The 20,248-nt window shown below is 36.1% G+C and overlaps 1 protein-coding gene across 1 annotated transcript in view; it reads right to left on the reverse strand.

The window, feature by feature from the left end:
• The window catches only part of sim1a (SIM bHLH transcription factor 1a), an 81,945-nt gene that overhangs the window by 31,509 nt on the left and 30,188 nt on the right, over positions 1-20,248 (reverse strand). Inside the window, exon 9 of the mRNA XM_069883566.1 lies at positions 6,851-7,016. Within this exon, the coding sequence (XP_069739667.1) occupies positions 6,851-7,016 (166 nt within the window). The remainder of the gene's footprint in view (positions 1-6,850; positions 7,017-20,248) is intronic.

The following is a 20,248-nucleotide window of genomic DNA, read 5'->3' on the forward strand; positions in this document are numbered from 1 at the left end:
GGCTTATAAAATCACAAGTAGCTTGGATAGGGTGGAAGGTCACAGCCTTTTTGCCAGGGTAGGGGAATATAAAACTAAAAGGCATAGGTTCAAGGTGAAAGGGGAAATGTTTTCTTATCTTTCTTATTTTTTCTTTTTTTTTGTTTTTAGCCTGCAAGAGGATTGAGTTGGATGGGGAGATGGAGGAGGTCACTAGAGGGATATAGGCTTTAATTTTGATGCATAATGGCAGGGAAATTGTCATTTATTGGTATTAATATTAATGGAATTCAGAATCCCATAAAGAGAAAATGGTTATTGAATTATAATGAAAGAAAACTAAAGTTGATGTGGCTTTTATGCAAGAAACTCATTTAACAGAAATAGAACATATGAAATTAAAGAGAGATTGGGTCGGGGGCATTCTCATCTTCATTTAATTCTAAAGCTAGAGGAGTAGCAATATTAATAAACAAACATCCACCAATTTAAATATAGGACGAAATGACTGATGAAGTAGGGAGGTATGTAATGATAAATTGCAAAATATATTCTAAATATTGGTCTTTGATGAATATATATGTACCTAATGTAGATGATAGAAAATTTATACAACATGTTTTTATGTTGTATAAAAAGGGAAAATAATTATGGGAGGAGACTTTAATTTTACCTTTGATTCCAAGTTGGATAGATCAGGAGGAATTATAGTTTAAAAATAAGGTGACAAAGGATGTGAAAAATGTTATGAATGAAATGAAACTTGTCGATAGCTGGAGGAAGATGCATCCTGATATTAGAGATTATTCATTTTATTCTTATAGGCATAAGACGTTTTCCCATATAAACATGTTTTTAATCATCTCTCAAGTCCAAATAAGAGTTCATGGAATATCCTCAAGCGAGGATATTGTCTGACCATTCACCTTTAGTTATGTCAGTTTTCATTACTGATGGAGGTTTAATGCAGCATTGCTGAAAAGGAAAGATTTTTGTGGCTTTATAAGGCAACAGATAATTTTTTTATGGACCTGAATGAACATACTGTAACTAATAAGTTTGTGGTATGGGATTCTTTGAAGGCTTATTTAAGAGGACAAATAATAAATTATATGACTAAGATTTAAAAAGAATACATGCCTGAAGTTAATTCTTTGGAAAAGGAAATAATAAAGATGGAAAAAGAATTTCAAAATCGAGGGAATGATGAACAAAGGAAAATGTTGGATTTAAAGAAATTGAAGCTTAATACAATACAAACATATAGAGTAGAGAGGAATATAAGATGATCCTGACAAAAATATTATGAATTGGGAAATAAAGCACATAAAGTTTTAGCTCGGCAATTGAAGACTGAACAAGTATTGTGAACAATAATAGCTGTAAAAGAAGATTCAGGTAATCATACTCACAAAACACAAGGTATTAATGATGTCTTTATGAAATTCTATAAGAAATTATATAAATCAGAATCTTTGAAGGATGGGGATAAAATAGATGAATATTTATCCAAAAGTACTTCACACAGTTAAGCATAGAAAAGAAGACAGAATTAACAAATCCATTTACAGTTACAGAATTACATGATATATTGATGACTTTACCAAATAATAACGCTTCAGGGCAGGAGGATTTCTGTCCAGAGTTTTATAAAGAATTTAAGGAGTTATTAATTCTGATATTTATGGGGTTGTTAGATCAAATGGAAGATCTTTGGGACTTACCTGAGTCATTTAAAACTGTGTTAATAACAGTTCTTCCAAAAAAAGGAAAGGACCCTTTGCTTTCATCTTCATATAGACCAATTTCATTATTGAATATTGATCATAAAATTTTGTCCAAACAAATAGCTAATTAGCTAATAGATTAACTAAATGTTTACCTAAATTGATGAATATGGACCAAACAGGTTTTATTAAAAATAGAAGATCAGAAGATAATATTGTTAGATCTTTAAGTTTAATGGATATGGCTTAGAAAATAAAAATACCATCAGTGGCTTTAGCTTTAGATGCAGAAAGGCATTTGATAGATTAGAATGGGATTATTTATTTAAAGTACTGAAGGTTTTTGGAATTTTAACAAATGTTATAAATTGGATGTGAGCATTATATAGTTCTCCAAAGGCTAAGGTGATTACAAATAGGAAAATATCAAAATCATTTTTGTTGGAAAGATCATCTAGACAAGGATGTCCATTATCTCCTTTTTTATTTGCATTAGCTATAGAATCTTTAGCTGAGGTGAATAGAAGTGATCATGAGATTGAGGGTTTTAAGATACATGATAAAGAACATAAAATTAGTCTTTTTGAAGATAATGCAATATTATATCCTACAAACCTCTTAAAGCTCATTACAAAAAGTTAATGATTGGTTGGTGGAGTTTGGGTTAGTATCAGGTTACGAAGTAAATATTGATAAAAGTGAAGTGATGCCCCAATGATTGACACAGACTATGTTCAAGTTAAGAAAAGGACAATATTTAAATGCCAGATTGGTGCAATTAAATATTTAGGAATTAATGTTGATAAGAATTTAAATAATTTATTTAAATTCAACTACATACCTTTATTGATGAAAATTAAAGAAGATTTATTAAGATAGAAATATTTACCAATTTCTTTAATAGGAAGCATTAATTGTGGCACGAGGGGTATTAAAAGGAAAATCAGATCCACCAGTTTTAAAGCATAGACTCAAATGTTAAATCAAAATCCTTTAATTCCTTTTACAATTAAAAATTGTTATTTTGATGTTTGGTATAATTGTGGGGAAAAAAGGGACTGTTTTTTGGGATCTGTTTTTTTTACTTTCAATCAACTGAAAGATAAGTATAATATACCACATAAATCTACTTTTTCTTATTATCAACTTAAATCATATTTGAAAAGAAAATTAGGGAGTAATGTTAAATTGCCAGAACAAAGTCCATTTGAATATCTAATAATGGATACGTTTATTGAAAGTTTTATTACTAATATGTATATCAAATTACAAGAGACTATTCAGAAAAAAAGATTTATTCAAATCTAAATCTAGATGGGAAAAACATTTAAATATACAGATTCAAGATGAAGTATGGTCAAAATTGTGCTAAGTAAGTGTAACTAATACAATTAATGTTAGATATCAAATGGTACAATTTATTTTTTTACATCAATTATATTATACTCCACATAAATTGTATGCACTTCATTTGAATTGTTCTGATCAATGCTTTAGATGTAATAAAGAAGTAGGATCTTTCCTGGATGCGGTTTGGCAATGTGAAAATGTAGATAAGTTTTGGAAGGATACAAGTATGTTATTGGGACCAGTTTTGAAGTCGCAAATTTTGAAGGATTCCAGAGTATTTTTATTGGGAAATATTTATCAAAATAAGTTTTTAAGTGTAGCAATAGCAAAGAAATCTATAGCTGTAACATGGAAATCTGGTGATATTGTGGGGTTGAATAGATAGCAAATGGAACTATTAAATTGTATACCATTAGAAAGAATAACGTATAATTTACGAAATGAACCAGAAAAATTTGATAAGATTTGTAAACCCTAAGTGGATTTTATTGCTATGACTTTACCTGCAGTGTCCACATGCCCCCATCCAACCCACCCTAATTAATTATGGTTTAAGATTGTTATGTAAACTGCAATTAATTAATTAATTAATTAGAAAGATAGGTTTATTAGATAGGCTTTTTCTTTTCTTTTCTTTTTTTTCCTACTTTTTTTGGGGAGGGAGGGGAGTGGATGGGGAGGAGAGAAAATATATATAAATGGTATTATTTTTGTGTCATAATTTTTATTATTTTTGTTATGGATAAATACTGTATATGTTTTGACAAAAATGGAAAATATTTTTTAAAAACATGAAAGGGGAATGACTTAAATGAAAATAAAGGAGTAATGTTTTCACACAGATGGTGTTAAGCAAATGGACAGTAAAGGAAGTGGTTGAGATTGATACAATTACAATATTTAAAATCAATTTGGGCAGATACAGTTAAAGAATTGGAAAGATTTGGAGGGATATAGGCCAAACACAGGCAAATGGAATAAGCTCAGGTAGGCAAATTGGTCAGGATGGATGAGTTAAGCAAAAGGGCCTAATTCCATGCTCGATGTCTCCATGAATTAAAAACATGAATGATTGTATTTCTTAGGAATTATCATCAAGGCTGTAGAGTCAAAACCAAACTTTAAAACATGGAAGAAGGCAGATGGGCTCAATATATACGAGTGGTGTGGAAGAAAATTGGAAGTAAGATTTACACCTTCTTCAGAACCAATGTAAAAATATTTAAGCCAATGCCTCACTCTTCGAGGACACAGCAGAAACTGTGGGGAAATAATTTCAGTGTTGTATTGTCTTCCAGCAACACCAATGACTTTTCAAGAGGGTGCAGATGTTATATTGTTCATTCACTCTACTCCAGTTAGGAAAAACACAGTAAGATACACTAGTGTTCATGTACATGAGGAGGGGCTAATGACTCCTCACTGGACAAATATTTGGAGGCATTGAAATGGATCTCCCATTCCTTTCTGATTGAAGAAATTTTAAGATGACCCTTTTCAACTTCATTTTTATATTTTGTTTTAAATGAGTTTCATGCTTATATTTTCTTCTGCCACAGTGTTAGAAATGGAACTGCCTTTGCTCCATTATTATCGCAATGGAAATCTACAATGGCTCTCATACCTCAAGTTAAAATAACTCTTATATGGCTGATCACAGATGAAAATTGCTCCTCAAATATTTGCTAATCTTGATTTAAATTGATTTGAGCACCTCTGCTGTCTCATGCAAAACTCTTATTTAATTCAAGGCATTTACCAAGTCATTACTTCTTTCCAACATAACAAAATATAAAGGAACTTTACATGATGTCATGTGTTTACGTTATATGATTGTACTTATTACACAGTGCCTGGGATTGTTATCTCGCTGTGTTGCTAGCACTCCATATCACAAAATCCATTAATTTAATACATTGGATAAACTCCGTGTTTAGCTACATCACATACTGCGACTTTTTACCCCCTCCATAAATCTTCGTCCGCGAAGCCAAGCCAAAGAGAAAATACTGCGACAATGTGAAGATCGTACAGACATGTTTTCAGGCACCACAAACTTAATGGGCTGCCAGTTGCTATAAGGTCTGCAGTTTCTTGGCCAAGAAATGCCCAATCCACTGATCAATTATTGGTGCCCGTGGGACAAGAGATCAGTGATACTTTATGGAGCCAAGGACAACCATCAAAAAAGAAGATTCATTTCTTTCTCTGAAGTGCCCTTTGCAAACAATCACCTTCCATCTGGAGTGTTGTTTAGCTACTGTTGGTGTATTATGTGATTGTTCCTAATTTGCATACAAATTGGGAGATTTAACAATGTTTATGCACAGTCTAAGCACAGACACTTAAGTGCCAACAGCCCACAGGCTCTACATTGAGTCACAGTATGCGATGTGGCCTGAGTAAACTTCAGATAATTAAACAAGAGGCTTGCATTCGACACTCTGAGGTGCTTTAGGAACCACAGACCTTACTTATAAACTTATCATAAGCTTTATATATGATAAGCATGTACCGTATATATTTGTGTAATAGTCGAGTTTTGGTGACCAATTTTTCCGGTCAAATTTTGGGTTGGGGATTGTTGGGGGGGGGGGTGTCCATTATTACACTGATACTACTTTTGACCTGGTTAAGTACAGGCAGCCCAAGGTTACAATGTCCAGGTTATGAACAACTCATATCCACCAAGGCGAGGGTCCACGGTCGGAGCATTGGGAACTTAGGTGGGCGGGTGGGGGTGTCGGGAGCTCGGATGGGTGCATGGTCAGAGCATGGTCAACTTTTACATGGGTCTTATGGAAAATAAACAGGCCAAAAAAGGGGGGTCGACTAATACACGGGATTGACTAATACGTGAGTATAAACTGTACATGATAAATTTTGATATGTAAATACTGAGAAGCTTATCCGATACTATATAAGCTTACTTATCAGCTCTTACGTAACAAAATATTGATAATTTTAACCAATAATTGGATGGGCACATGAGCTCTTTCAAAGCAGAATATGGTTATTGTGAATTAATGATACTGCACTAGCTAGATAATTTCATCGATAATTAATAGAAAACATAGAAAAATGAAGGAACTTAATCTAGAAGCCTTCTTAAAAAGCTGGTTGGGAGAGACAGATGGTGACATGCCTCAAACCAGCAATTTAAACTGCATCTTGCTGCCTCTTAGTAATGGGAAGATCCCCAACACAGAAAAATGGGGTGGGATAGGGAACAATGTGGATCCAGCAACAGATTTTCTGGGCAGATGTATCCTGACAATGCCTCCATCTTTGTGTGTTGTCAGCTCCAATATATCATGCCATTAAATATACTAGGAGAGTGTACCTTGATCACTGGGATTACACAAACTGTAATCATCTCCATAGGATGATTTAAATATATTGAGATGAGCCAAACCAGTGCCCACTCCTTGTCTATGCAATTACGTACAAGTAACCAAAGAGAAATGAATTTCTCCATTCAGTTGAAACCAGTAAATTTGTCACTTTTTTATTAAACTGTCTATTTTTCTCCATGGATGTTGCCTGATGTGCAAGGTTCCTCCAGCTTCTCATTGTTTGCACATTATTTCAAAGATCTGGAATGAAGACAAATTAATTTCTGCAGAATTAAATCTGGGGTGGGAAGGGGGGCATTACCATCTCTGGTATTGTTGTAATCAATTTGGGGGAATTTCCATACAAACCCAAGCTAAGATCTAATTTACATGAACCACTATGCCTAATCACAGTCTCCTTAGTTGATAGGTTTAAAGGCAATAAAAGAGGTACTTTACCTGAGGATAAGGTGATGCTCTTGGTTTGGATTTTGTTCGACTAAGTCGGGATTTGGTTGCCTTCCTAGAGTCGGTAATGGTTGGGGTTGAGTTTGAGTATGGAAAAGATGGTTTTGTGGCTGTTACTTGATCCAATGACAGCTGTAACCCCTTGTACTCTGCATCCCTGCAAGCAGTCACACCACAAATCATTTTCGATTCAATGAAAAATGTCACATGCATGTTCCAGTGCATTCACAGAAACAAGCACATAGAAACAAGCACATGAACACTTCTCATAACATTACATCATCTCAGTCTTATGCTCATTTGCATTCCCCCTCTGAATATATCAATCTGTTCACTGTTGCTGGCCATGTCCTTGGCATCAGCTTCTGTGTTTAGACTTAAAATGCACAGTTAAAAAAGTACAGAGCAAGATCATCCCCATTCATCAACCTGTACAATTTATCCCATCCTAAAATATAATCCCTCCAAAATCTCTGCCTGTGTTTCCTGCAACTTCAAGGTGACTGAACAAACTGCAGATTCACAAAAAAAACTCACTGCAGGAATAGATCAACAGGTTTATATTTCTTATTTATACTCCGAGGAAACCTTCTCAACCAACTTTATTTAATACCGTTTGTCTTTGTTATTTTTCGTTTCTGCAGAGTGACATGCTTGGTGTAGCGGTTAGAGCAACATCTTTATAGCGCCAACGATCGGGACTGGGGATTGAATCTCGCACTGTCTGTAAGGAGTTTGTTCATTCTCCCCATATCTGTATAAGTTTTCCTTGGGGGCTATCCGGTTTCCTCCTATCATTTGAAACATACTGGAGATGTAGGTTAATTGGATGTAAATTGGCCAGCATGGACTCGTGGGATGACATGGCCTTTTAACATGCTGTATGTCTACTTTTTTTTTAATTAACTATATGGTGTCATCGAGTCAAACAACATAGTCAATGTCTCTTCAGATCACTCGATCCACATCATGGACTTCTTAGTATTCCATTAAATGTATGACTGCTATGTGGTTGCAGTACTCCCTGCTGTGGTGCATTTTGCATCCCAACCACTCTCTGGATAAATATTGATCCACCCTCTATTTACATAAGAAGACATTGCATCAAATGCTCTTCCTAACATTCAGTCTTAACCTTGCACTTTCTCCACTGCCACATATCCAGTAGACAATTATATCTGAGAAACAGGTAACCGTCACAGTCATTCTGAGCCGTTTTGGTCACCATGGTGACTCACTCACTGTTACGTCAAAAACCCAGAAGCTTCCAATAATTTTTTCTTTTTAAAATATCTTTATTGAGTTTGACAAAATAATCCCATGTACAATTTATATTGATAAAGAAAAGTAATATGATAACATATACATATCATGTAATTAAAATAAATGCACAATTAAACAAATTGTAAAAAACAAAAACAACCAACTGAAAAACCTCACAAAGATAAGCGTATACAGAGCCGTTGTCATACCCACACTCCTGTTCGGCTCCGAATCATGGGTCCTCTACCGGCACCACCTACGGCTCCTAGAACGCTTCCACCAGCGTTGTCTCCGCTCCATCCTCAACATCCATTGGAGCGCTTACACCCCTAACGTCGAAGTACTCGAGATGGCAGAGGTCGACAGCATCGAGTCCACGCTGCTGAAGATCCAGCTGCGCTGGATGGGTCACATCTCCAGAATGGAGGACCATCGCCTTCCCAAGATCGTGTTATATGGCGAGCTCTCCACTGGCCACCGTGACAGAGGTGCACCAAAGAAAAGGTACAAGGACTGCCTAAAGAAATCTCTTGGTGCCTGCCACATTGACCACCGCCAGTGGGCTGATAACGCCTCAAAACGTGCATCTTGGCGCCTCACAGTTTGGCGGGCAGCAACCTCCTTTGAAGAAGACCGCAGAGCCCACCTCACTGACAAAAGGCAAAGGAGGAAAAACCCAACACCCAACCCCAACCAACCAATTTTCCCTTGCAACCGCTGCAATCGTGTCTGCCTGTCCCGCATCGGACTTGTCAGCCACAAACGAGCCTGCAGCTGACATGGACTTTTTACCCCCTCCATAAATCTTCGTCCGCGAAGCCAAGCCAAAGAAAAAAAAACAAAGAAATTTCAATCGTAACGGAATGTTATTGTTAAAATGATTATGCATATAGATCTGTTAAATAATATGATATCAAACCTCATTTTATCTTTATACAATATCTAATAACTAACTAAATAAATAATCATATATATAGGATAATAATTAAACCCGATAAATCTATTTCTCTAAATGAAAAAAAATCAATTCTAATCTAACCCCTCCATCTAATCAAACTGCAAGGATAAATACAAAGACAGATCAAGTTGCAACCTTCAGAAGACAGAAGCACCGATATCACCTAAAACTGCTAATTATGATCATATTTTATAAATGGGCCCCATAACTTTCCAAACTGAAACTTTTTATCTTTAAATATTGTATCTAATTTTCTCTAAGGTTCTCCTGTCGCCTCTGTTCATGAGTCAGAGAGAGTTCATCTTGCCATTTCATTAAAACTGCTCATCTGGCTATTAACGTGCTAAAAGCTAAAACTTTCTCTTGAGGTGCCAATAAAAGTTTATCCGGTTTGCGCGAAAAGCCAAACAGGGCACTTAAATGGCATGGAACAAATTTAATCTTAAAAATCATTGATAAAGACTGAAACATATCTTCCTAATTTAGGACATTCCCAAAGTATATGAATCAGCGAGGCTTCAAAAATTTTATACTTTTCACATAATAGATCAACACCCACATATAAAATGGGATATTTTGAGTTTAGACATGTACCACCTTAAATTGTAATAAACACTGCCCTGCACAAAATGATGAATCATTAATCAAACTAAGAATGGAATACCAATCCTCATCTGAATCATTTTTAATCTTAGCCATTGGGGCTAGTTTAACATCCAATACATCAATATAGATACGTGATACAAGTCCACTGTGAACAAATTGTACATCAAAAAGTGTATCAAGAATATTTGAGTCTGTGATTCAAGGAAAAGCATTTGATTTAGACTGAACAAAATTCCTAACTTGGAAATATCTAAAAAAAATGTATTTTCGAGATCTTAAATTTAACTGACAATTGTTCAAAGGAAGCAAAGTTATTTCAAATAAATAAATCTTTAAATTTTTTAATACCAAATCTGTACCATTCCTTAAAGCCATCATCTAATACTGAAGGTAGTTATAGATGGTTATCTATAATAGAACTAGCCAGAGAAAAATTATAACCAAAAAAATTCCTAAATGAAGCTCATATTCTTCATCTAATTCTCATTATCGGATTATGTGTCAAGTTAGAAAATGAAAAGGGTAAAACAGAACCTAAAATTGCCAACATAGATGATTTCTTAGAAAAGTTCAGTTCCATTTCTAGTCAAGAAGGGAAACTTACTAATTGATTAAATTTTAATAAGATTAAACTGCGTATATTAATCACCCAGTAGTAAAAATGAAAATTTGTATGTGTCATCCCCCCATTCTAATAGTTTTCTAAAGACAGGCTTTGCTTATATGTGGTTGTTTTTCCTGCCATATACCATATATTTTGGTGTATAAGTCAAGTAATGAAACCCAAAAAAAGGGGGTCAAATTGTGATAGATTTTCATTGAGGTTTTTATTGAAAACACAAAACAATTAGAACCCTTCAAAAATTGCTATCACAATCATCGACTGAAGTAAAGATGGCAGTGAGCACATCCATACTCTCACTGTTTAAACAGTCATCATATGGGTCCCAGTCTGTATCTGATGTGGTGGTTTCAGCTTAGTCATCAGTGTCCCACAATAAATCATCTTCCATGTCATCAATGCACAAGAGATACCATACTTTTTAAACAATTTTAACTTTGTCCCATGCTTAGAGCATGGTTACACAGCACATCAAGCGATGCAGCATGCATTGCCCCACCTTTCTAAATGACGACAATTCCTCGGGCACATGGTCTTTGAATGGCTTGTTCAAGCAGACATAGAGAGGTTGCAATATAGACATCAAACCACCCGGGATAACCGCCATATAAGTATTATGTAGTGCTAATCTACTTTAGAGTGTTCTCAGTTAGTGGCTACAAAACATAGCCCTGACCAACAAACTCCATTCTTTGTGTAAACCGCCTGGCTGCCTGTTCCACATCTTGTCTATTGATAGCTTTATACCATTTTCGTCCATCCATCCTTTTTCACGAAAATGTACAGAAACATCTGCAGGCAATTTCATTTTTGGCTTAATTTTACGTTTGAAGATTATCATGGGTCTTAACTCCATCCCATCCTGTACTTCTGGTTTGCACAGTTTTTACACCTTTCCATTCCACTGTTCTATTGCCTATCATGTTGAAATTCATGAGGGTTTTGTCCATGTTTCCAAGTTCATGATCAAAATCTTTTGGTAGCTTCAGTGCAATTTTTGTTTTTTGGCATAATAGCAGATTTTTCCTATTCATGAAATGATTGCACCAGCCGACTGTAGCCTCAACATCATCACTGAGCTCTGGGTGTGACTTGGTCCACTCCAGTCCAAATGTTCTTATTTTATTTCAGGTGACTATGTAGCAATCTTGCCTCTGTTCACGTACCCATTTTGCAATGTGATTTTCCAACTCTGACCAATGAGTGATTCCTTTTCTCAAAGAACATTGCCTTTTTGGTAAAGTCTCTTCTTTCTTCCTCCAATCTCTTATCAACCTTTCATATAGATCAAACTTTCTTCCAGCAGCACAGTTTTGTTGGCCATTTTTTAAATCACTTGCAACTTAAAACTCACTTCATATGTTTGTTGCATCCTGTATTGTGTTGATGGATACTCCATGAAAGCAATCTCCTCATCTCCAGCAAACACCCAGCAGATCTATCTGCGTGATCTATGGGGGGGGGGGTGGGGGTTGACGTATATGCCAGTCAACGAGCCACGTCAGGCAGCCCAAAAACTGGCGTCAACTTATATGCCGAATATACCATAAAACCCTTAAAATGAAGCTGAAAAAGGGGGATTGTCGACTTATACACCAAAATATACAGTACAAGTAGAAATAACAGAATCCCAGAATAAAAATTGGTAAGGCTTGAAAAAGATACAAATATTTCAGTAGAATATTCATTTGAATCAAATTAATACATCCAATCATTATAATCGAAAGTGGTGACCATTCCAATAATAATAATATTTTAATCTAATTAGGTAATACTACAATTTATTTTTTCCATAAGTTTCTCAAAACTTTTTGTGATAGAGATTCCCAAATTTTGAAATTGGTCTTTCACTATTTTAAACGGAAATTTAGAATACATGGAAATAGATATTTTTAAAGGTAAAACTTCACTCATGTTAATTTATTTTATATCCTGAAAGTTGTCCAAACTGAGCAAACATAGTTTGTATATTTGGTATAGAAACCTCTGGATTTGAAATAAAAAGCAATAAATCATCTGCATAGGGAGATACTTTATGTTCAATTCTGTTTCTGATTAATCCTTTAAATTCTCTACATTGTTGAAGGGCTACTGCTAATGGTTCTTGCATTATATCAAACAGTAAAGGACAAAATGGACATCCTTGTTGTGTTCCCCTAAATAGCCTAAACATTTTTGTCTGTTGTAGATGAGAACAAATTAAAACCATAGGTCATAAATATAATATTTCAATCCAATTAATAAAATCTGGACCAAAATTACATTTCTTTAAAGTAGCAAATAAATATTTCCATTCTACCCAGTCAAACACTTTTTCAGTGTCTAGTGAAAGAACATATTCAGTCACATGGGTAGAGGGCAAATATAAAGTATTCAGTACTTGATATATGTTATATAAGGAATAACTATTTTAATAATGCCTGTTTGGTCAGAATTAATAATTATCGGTAAAATATTTTCTAATCTATATGCTAAAACTTTAGATAAAATCTTTGTATCAACATTAAGTAATAAAATTGGTTTTTAAGAAGTACGTTCTGTTGCTTCATTCCCTTTTTTCAAAATAATAGAAATACTAGCCTCATAAAAAAAATGAGGTATGTACAGGTATACCTTCTTTAAATGAATCTTCAAACACAGAGCTTAAATGAGGCACAAGCCATTCAGGGAAAGATTTATAAAATTGGCTTCCACTCATCTTGTCGCACTGGACTGCGGGATGCTGAATTTCAGGTAGCCCCGTTTATTAAATCAGGAAATAAACTGAGCCCCCATCCATCTACTTGTCAGATGCCCTGATTATTGTCACATTTATGTTTATGAGAGTTTGGTCCCAATACTTCCTTTTGTAACAATGCTTCAAGATTCAAGAATCACAAAACCTTCCCGGCTTTTAAACATCTTGGGACATCAAAGTGAAGAGAACTGCATTATGAAAAAAGTAGCCTTAATTTTCTAATCCTAACATCCTCTCTTACCCTCCCTTCTCTACTGTTTGATCTCCCACTGCTTCTCCCACCTTTCTTCTAATTTCTTTATCCTTTCCCATGGCCACTCTTTCTTTTCTTTCCTTATCTTTTCATCTCTCTCCTTACCCCCTTTCACCTCACCTTCCTTCGCTCCATTACAATGTCCAACCAACTTTCTTCTGACATCTCTTCCTGACCAACTTCCTCTCTCTTTCTTATTCTCTTTGCAGTTCATTCCCTTTCATCACACTCCATGTGTTCTTTACCTTTTCTGTGATTCCTCTGATCAGCAAATTGTCAATTCATACTCAGCCAGACATTTAGACTCTTCCTTTCCAAAAGGATGAATTGAAGCTATTTTAATTGTCATGACAGAAATATCTAACACATCATGCACAGAATTCTGAATGGTCAAATTATCTCCATTCATTCCAATTATGTAGAACACTTGATCATACATTGTAATCAAGTCCAATATCCACTTCAATTATAAAATATCAACTTGTCTACATGCAGCTCATGCAAGATCATAACAAATATTCTGAACAGAAACAGATCTATCAACTCCCAGTCCTTGATCCCTTCATAAATATCACTGATATTATTACACAAAGCATTATTAAGTTTATATATTCCTTTTTGGGTACAGCTATTTTGATGATGAATTGAACTCTTAGTATGAAGATTCCCAAGCTGAAGAAATTAGTGCTTGTGTAATGAATCTTGGTCCAGTAGAAGTTGAAAAATCCAGATGCCAGAAATCTGGACCATCCAAGAATCAGGATTTTTAAAAAACTCTCCAACTTTTTAAATGTAGCGGGCTTTTGTGTACATGGCATAAGCACCATGGATGCAGAGTGGCAACAGTTTATTTTTCTTTAAAAGTGCTCGTTTTGATAAATGAAGCATGCTATATTTGCAAATGAATAATCGATCAAATTTACCTGTTCATCCCTTCTTTATTCCTCCTTAAATCTTAATTTTAAAATTACTGCGAGCAATCTAGATTTTCAGACTTCTACTATAATTTTGCGGGGGGGTGGAGGGGGGTAAACTTCTGAATGTTTGTTTACATTCAACCAGGCTCAGTTGAGTACTAATTTACAAAGAATTTTTTAGAGTTGAATTTAAATTATTTTATTGTCACTTGTATTGAGATACAGTAGTAATAATTTTTTAATGTGCTATCCAGGCAAGTCAATTCATAAAACAAGTAGTACAATAATAACGAGGAAACAAATAAATATATTATAGTGTTGCAATAAGTCAAATTGTGCAGGTACTGAAAAGTACAAATATATCATGGAGTATACAGAGAAAAGTATAGTAAAAAACAGTATTAGGACATCATCTTTTGCCAGTGTGAGATCCAATTAAGAGTCTGATAACAGAAGGAAAGAAACTATCCTTGAATCTGGAGTTTTCAAGCACCTGCATCTTCTTCCCAATGGAAATAGGGAGAAGAGAGTGTGAACAGGGTGGAATGAATCCTTTAATTATGTTGACACTTTCCTAAGATAGTAGGAGGTATAGACAGAGATAATGGAGGGGAGATTGGTTTGTGTGATGGCCTGAACTGCACTTTATTATTTTCATAGTAGATTCATGCATCTGCCACAATTACAATTTCTCATCGCAGATTAGTATAGGATCACCCAATGATCCATACATCTATTCAGCACAGTTATGCATTTAAGAAATGCTAATGTAAATATTATCATATCTTTAATGCACACATTACCTTAACCACATTTCCCCATGAAAAAGAGAAAGGAAGTTCTTATCTACCTTAACTATGAGTGTAACTAATAGCAACGTTAAAATATCTAATGTATGTATGTTTATACAGTATAAATATAGGTGGGGAGGGAAATTGAGTGTCTTTTGCATCTGGTAAAGCAGAATTAGAGGACTGTAGATAAATGTTTTTGAGAGTAAACACATTATAGTAACTATTTTGCTGTCATATGTTAATAATTATAATTATTTGACTTAATATTATGATTTAAAACTAAGTAACAAAACATTTTCATTTGGATAAACACATAATTATGCTAGAAAATTAAAGTTGCTTGTCGACAAGTGTTGGGGAAATCCAACATCCTTTTGAAGTGAACTGCTGTTGTCTACAAACCGGGATAACCCCAAAGTAGTTTCTCAGCAATAGAGGTGGTCAGGATCTCAGATGGTTAGATATTCCCAGACTAAACTGATTTCATTATTTGAATTTAAATGAGCAGATATGAAGTAAGGCTGGAAAATGATAACTGTGTTAAAAGAATGTTCACCAACTCTATTTTTTTACCCGATGACTGGACTTACACACCTGCCAACGTAAATGTGCACACACACACGCGCGCGCGCACGCGAACGCACATGCACACCCAATTATGTGCATGCACCCACACAATCATACACATGCAAACACACACATCTACGCACACACAAACACATGCACACACATACACACACTTTGGACATGCAAGTTTTTCAAAATGGTATATACTGTATATACATAAGTTTTCCTCCAAATGCATTCTTTGTTTCTGAACATTTTCCATTAGTTATAAAAACATTTCATACTACCACATAAAACATCCATCGTAGGACCTGACCACACTTTGAGCCCAAAATGTAATAAATTAACATCTTTTTTTTCCCTCTTTTAGAAACAGTAGGGAAATTTTTAACTACTCTCACCCACTGGGAATTGAGCATGACAGACATTCAAATTAACTTTTACTCCATTCTCCTCCTGCAGTATGTTTTGCAGTTTGACGGTGGGTCAAAGAGCATTATGCATTAGCACCTGCTGTTGCAATACTCAATAGTATTGGAAACCCAAGATGTGGTGCACTACAGAGCAGGCCTTACAAAACCAAAGGCCTATTCTACATGCCGTTATAAATCTCTGCAGGATGTCCCATCAAATGCCGAATATATAGTGAAAGCCTTCAGGTGTAGATAGAATTCCATCACTAACAAATGTGAATGCATTGGTTGGCAAGCTTAGACTCCTGCAAAACATACTGCAGGAGGAGAATGGAGTAAACGTCAGTTTGAATGTCCATTATGCTGAATTCCCAGTGGGTGAGAGTAGTTAAAACTGTCCCTACTGTTTCTAAAAGAGGGAAAAAAAAGATGTTAATCTATTACATTTTGGGCTCAAAGTGTGGTCAGGTCCTATGATGGATATTTTATGTGGTAGTATGAAATGTTTTTATAACTAATGGAAAATGTTCAGAAACAAAGAATGCATTTGGAGGAAAACTTATCATGTGCTAATGAGGGAAAATTGGCTTTCAATTCCACTTGTCTATGGACATTGACTCCATTGAGTTCAACATCAGTATCAAGAGGCAAGTGTAAAGGCTAATAGTCTCAAAGCTATTAGTCAAGAGTGACCAATAATGAGTTTCTTCCCTGATAAACACTTTTAAAAAGTATTGACATCACCATTAATTCAATAAAGTATAAAAACATTTAATAGTTCCAAATCAAACATGAATACATCACTCAAAGTCACAACTCTGATTTTGAGTACCAAAGGAAAAACATGCAACTTGATAATTTTTGCAATATTAACTTAAGCACCTCCGTCCGGTCTTAGGTTAACCTGCACATCAAACACATTTAACTGGATGAATACAAAATGATAGATACTAAATTAATAACTAAAGTTTCTTCATTGATCAATTTGTGCAAGTGTCCTTTGAACAATGAAGATGTGAAAAGAAAACTGATATTCAGAAAAGTAAATTTTGCCTTCTCAGACATTTGAAGAATGTGACTCACAGTAAACTTGCATATTTGTTCCCTGCGACATGATAAGCATGAAACAAGCTGAATGAGGAACTTTGCTTCTATGTAATCATTCCTTAAGTCATCACTAATACCAGTCTGGTAATGGAAAATAAATGGGCATTTTACAGAGCCATGATTACATCATAAAAGCAGCAAATGAATGGATATGTTGAGCTGAATCAGTTTATAACTATAAGAAAAGAATCTCACAGCAAGGTTCTGAATGTGTGTGTGTGATAATTAACATTCCCTTAAGGCTTCTGTGTAGTTCATTTGCTTTCGTTGCACATCACATATCTGTGGCAAGCACATTATTTGCATGTATTTTGCCTTAATCTGCAATTACTCTGATGTTTGACTAAACATGTATGTTCAGTTCTGTGATTGCCAGTTCTCAACTGATTGTTAATTTAACTCCATTTATCTAAGTCTAACTCATACAAGAAATTTGGGTGAATGTAACTCCCAGTGATAGAGCACTTCTGAGCTGAAACATCTTTCTCTAGCAACGTTATGGATAAATTAAAACAATCATTAATTTAGGATTTTTATTCAATGAACTGTAAGCTGAACCTTGGTGATTGTGGCCAGTGGCTCTGGAGGAACTCCTTGCATTCAGCCACACAAACAGATCACAGATTTCCCTGCTGAATATCCAGCCCACGCTGAGTGATGCATGTCACTACACCAAGCACTCTGCTCCATAGCTGGATTCCACATGAACTTACAGCACCTGGACGTGGCAAAGGATAACAACCAACGAACAAAAGTAAGAGAAGCAGGAGTAGGCCCTCCGGCCCATCAAGCCTGCTCCACCATTCAATGAGATCATGGCTGATCTGATGATTGACTCATCTCTATCCACCTGCCTTTTCCCCATATCCTACTATGTAAAGATCTATCTCACCTTGTTTTAAATATATTTTCTAAAGTAGTCTCCACTGCTTTAATGGGCAGTGAATTCCATAGGAATTCTAGGAAAGCAGTTATGAACAAAGACACTCAAACTTTTACAGGTGTTCCATGGAGAGTATTCTAGCTGGTTGCATTACTGCTTGGAATGGAGGTGCTAACTCTCAGGACAAGAATAAACTCCAGAGGACTGTTAACTTGGCCTGTGGCATTATCGGCACCAGACTTCATTCCATCGAGGACATCCACATGAGACAGTCTTAAAAAAGTAGCCTCTATCATCAAAGACTCCCACCACCGAGGCTACACCCTTTTCACTCTGCTACCATCGAGGAAAAGGTACAGAAGCCTAAAGACGAGCACTCAACGGCACAAGGACAGCTTCCTGTCCAGTGCCATGATTCCTGAATAATCAATGAACCAAAGACACTGCCTTACTTTTTGTGAATTATTATTTTTATTTATAGCAATGTTGTAAGATGGTTATAATATGAATGCTTGCCCTATGAATCTGCTTCAAAACACCGAATTTCATGACTTCTTGACAATAAATTCTAAAACATACTACTCTGAATCTTGAGGCTATGTCTTCTAGTTTTACTCTCCCCACCAATGAAAACAACTTGCGTACCTTTATCTTATCTATACTTTTAATAATTCTATACATTTCTATAATATCCACTCTCAATCTTCTAAATTCCAGCGAGTATAGTCCCGGATGGCTCAATCTCTCCTCATAGACTGACCCTTTTATCTCTGGAATCATCCTGGTGAATCTCCTCTGCACCACTTCAAAAGCTAGTACATCCTTCCTCAAGAAGGTTTGTTGCTAGAGGATTTCAATTTAGGAGCAGGGAGTTTATACTGCAACTGTACACGGTTGAGGCTGCATCTGGAGATCAGACCCGTGCGCAGTACTCCAGATGTGGCCTCACCAGTACCTTGTAAAGTTGCAGCGTAACCTCCCTGCTCCTAAGTTGAATCCCTCTAGCAATGAAGGCCAACATTTCCCTTGCCTTCTTGAAATCCTGCTGCATCTGCAAGAGCCAAGAATAGGAGGTCCCCACTATTTCTCTGGCAATTCTTACCTATGTGCAATTCTTTATGGCTACTTTTCATTAGCTTAATGTTTTTAACTGACCTGTAAATATTCAAATTTTAAATTAACTTTATTTCAATTATGTTAACATAATTATTAAGTGATTTAATAGGTTCGGTCACATAAGGGGAGTAAGAGGAGGCAGAACCCCAGAGCTCACAGGTCAAACAATGAAAAAATCCATTAAAAAAAACTAAGTGCCAGAATGAATCCTCGGGGTGTGGGAAGGCACTAGGAATAAGAAAATGACAAAGAAAAACAAAAGGACAACAAAAAAATGGCAAAACTTTAGTCCAAAATTCAGGGAACCACATCAAGTCGCCTCATGGAGAAGAAAATGGCAGGACCGCTTTGAGGCCTGTGGAGGAAGACGTCACACACCCCACACAGTCAATGGAGCCTGCCCAGAAGGAGAGCCGAGACCAAGGAGACAGTACCACCCTGGACCAGCAAACAGATGAAAGGAGCCCCAGGAAATGGCATGGGGAGAGGGGGAGACTAGGGCCCCCTCCTCCAGCAGCGAGAGCACCAAGTCGGGTGCCCTCATGCTGAATACGATGCCCACACTAATGCTATAATGAGTGAGAGGCAGGGAAGAGAAGAGGAGGACTCAAACTCTGGGTTGGTGAGCCCAAAGTCATCCAACTTCGTGTCCAGAGACGCAATGAGGAGCAGCAAAAGCGGTGAGGATAGTGAGGAGGAAGAGGACCATGAAGGAGACAGAGGCAGTAATGGCAGCAATGGCGGATGCCACGAGACTTAGTAAAGAGGACTCAGAGCCCTCCCTGGAGGCCCTGGGACATATGAGAGCAGACTATTTCGGGCTGTGGAAAAGAGAGCCGAAGACTTGGTTCAGAAATTAAATGTAATGCAAGGGACCATCACAGGTTTAACAGGGAGAGTAATGGAGATGAAAGATAGGTTAAGCAGGGTGGAGGGGGAATTAGATGCCTTGGTAAGGGAGAGAGAATTAGATGCCTTGGTAAGGGAGAGAGAATTAGATGCCTTGGTAAGGGAGAGAGAATTAGATGCCTTGGTAAGGGAGAGAGATGGAGGCTGGGGGAAGCTAGATGCCCTGGAGAATTATACTTGCAGGGACAATATCAAAGTTGTGGGGCTGAGAGAAGATTCTGAGGCGAGAAACCCTGCAGACTTT

The sequence above is a fragment of the Narcine bancroftii genome, chromosome 6 (assembly GCF_036971445.1).
Source record: "Narcine bancroftii isolate sNarBan1 chromosome 6, sNarBan1.hap1, whole genome shotgun sequence".
Classification (NCBI taxonomy): Eukaryota; Metazoa; Chordata; class Chondrichthyes; order Torpediniformes; family Narcinidae; genus Narcine; species Narcine bancroftii.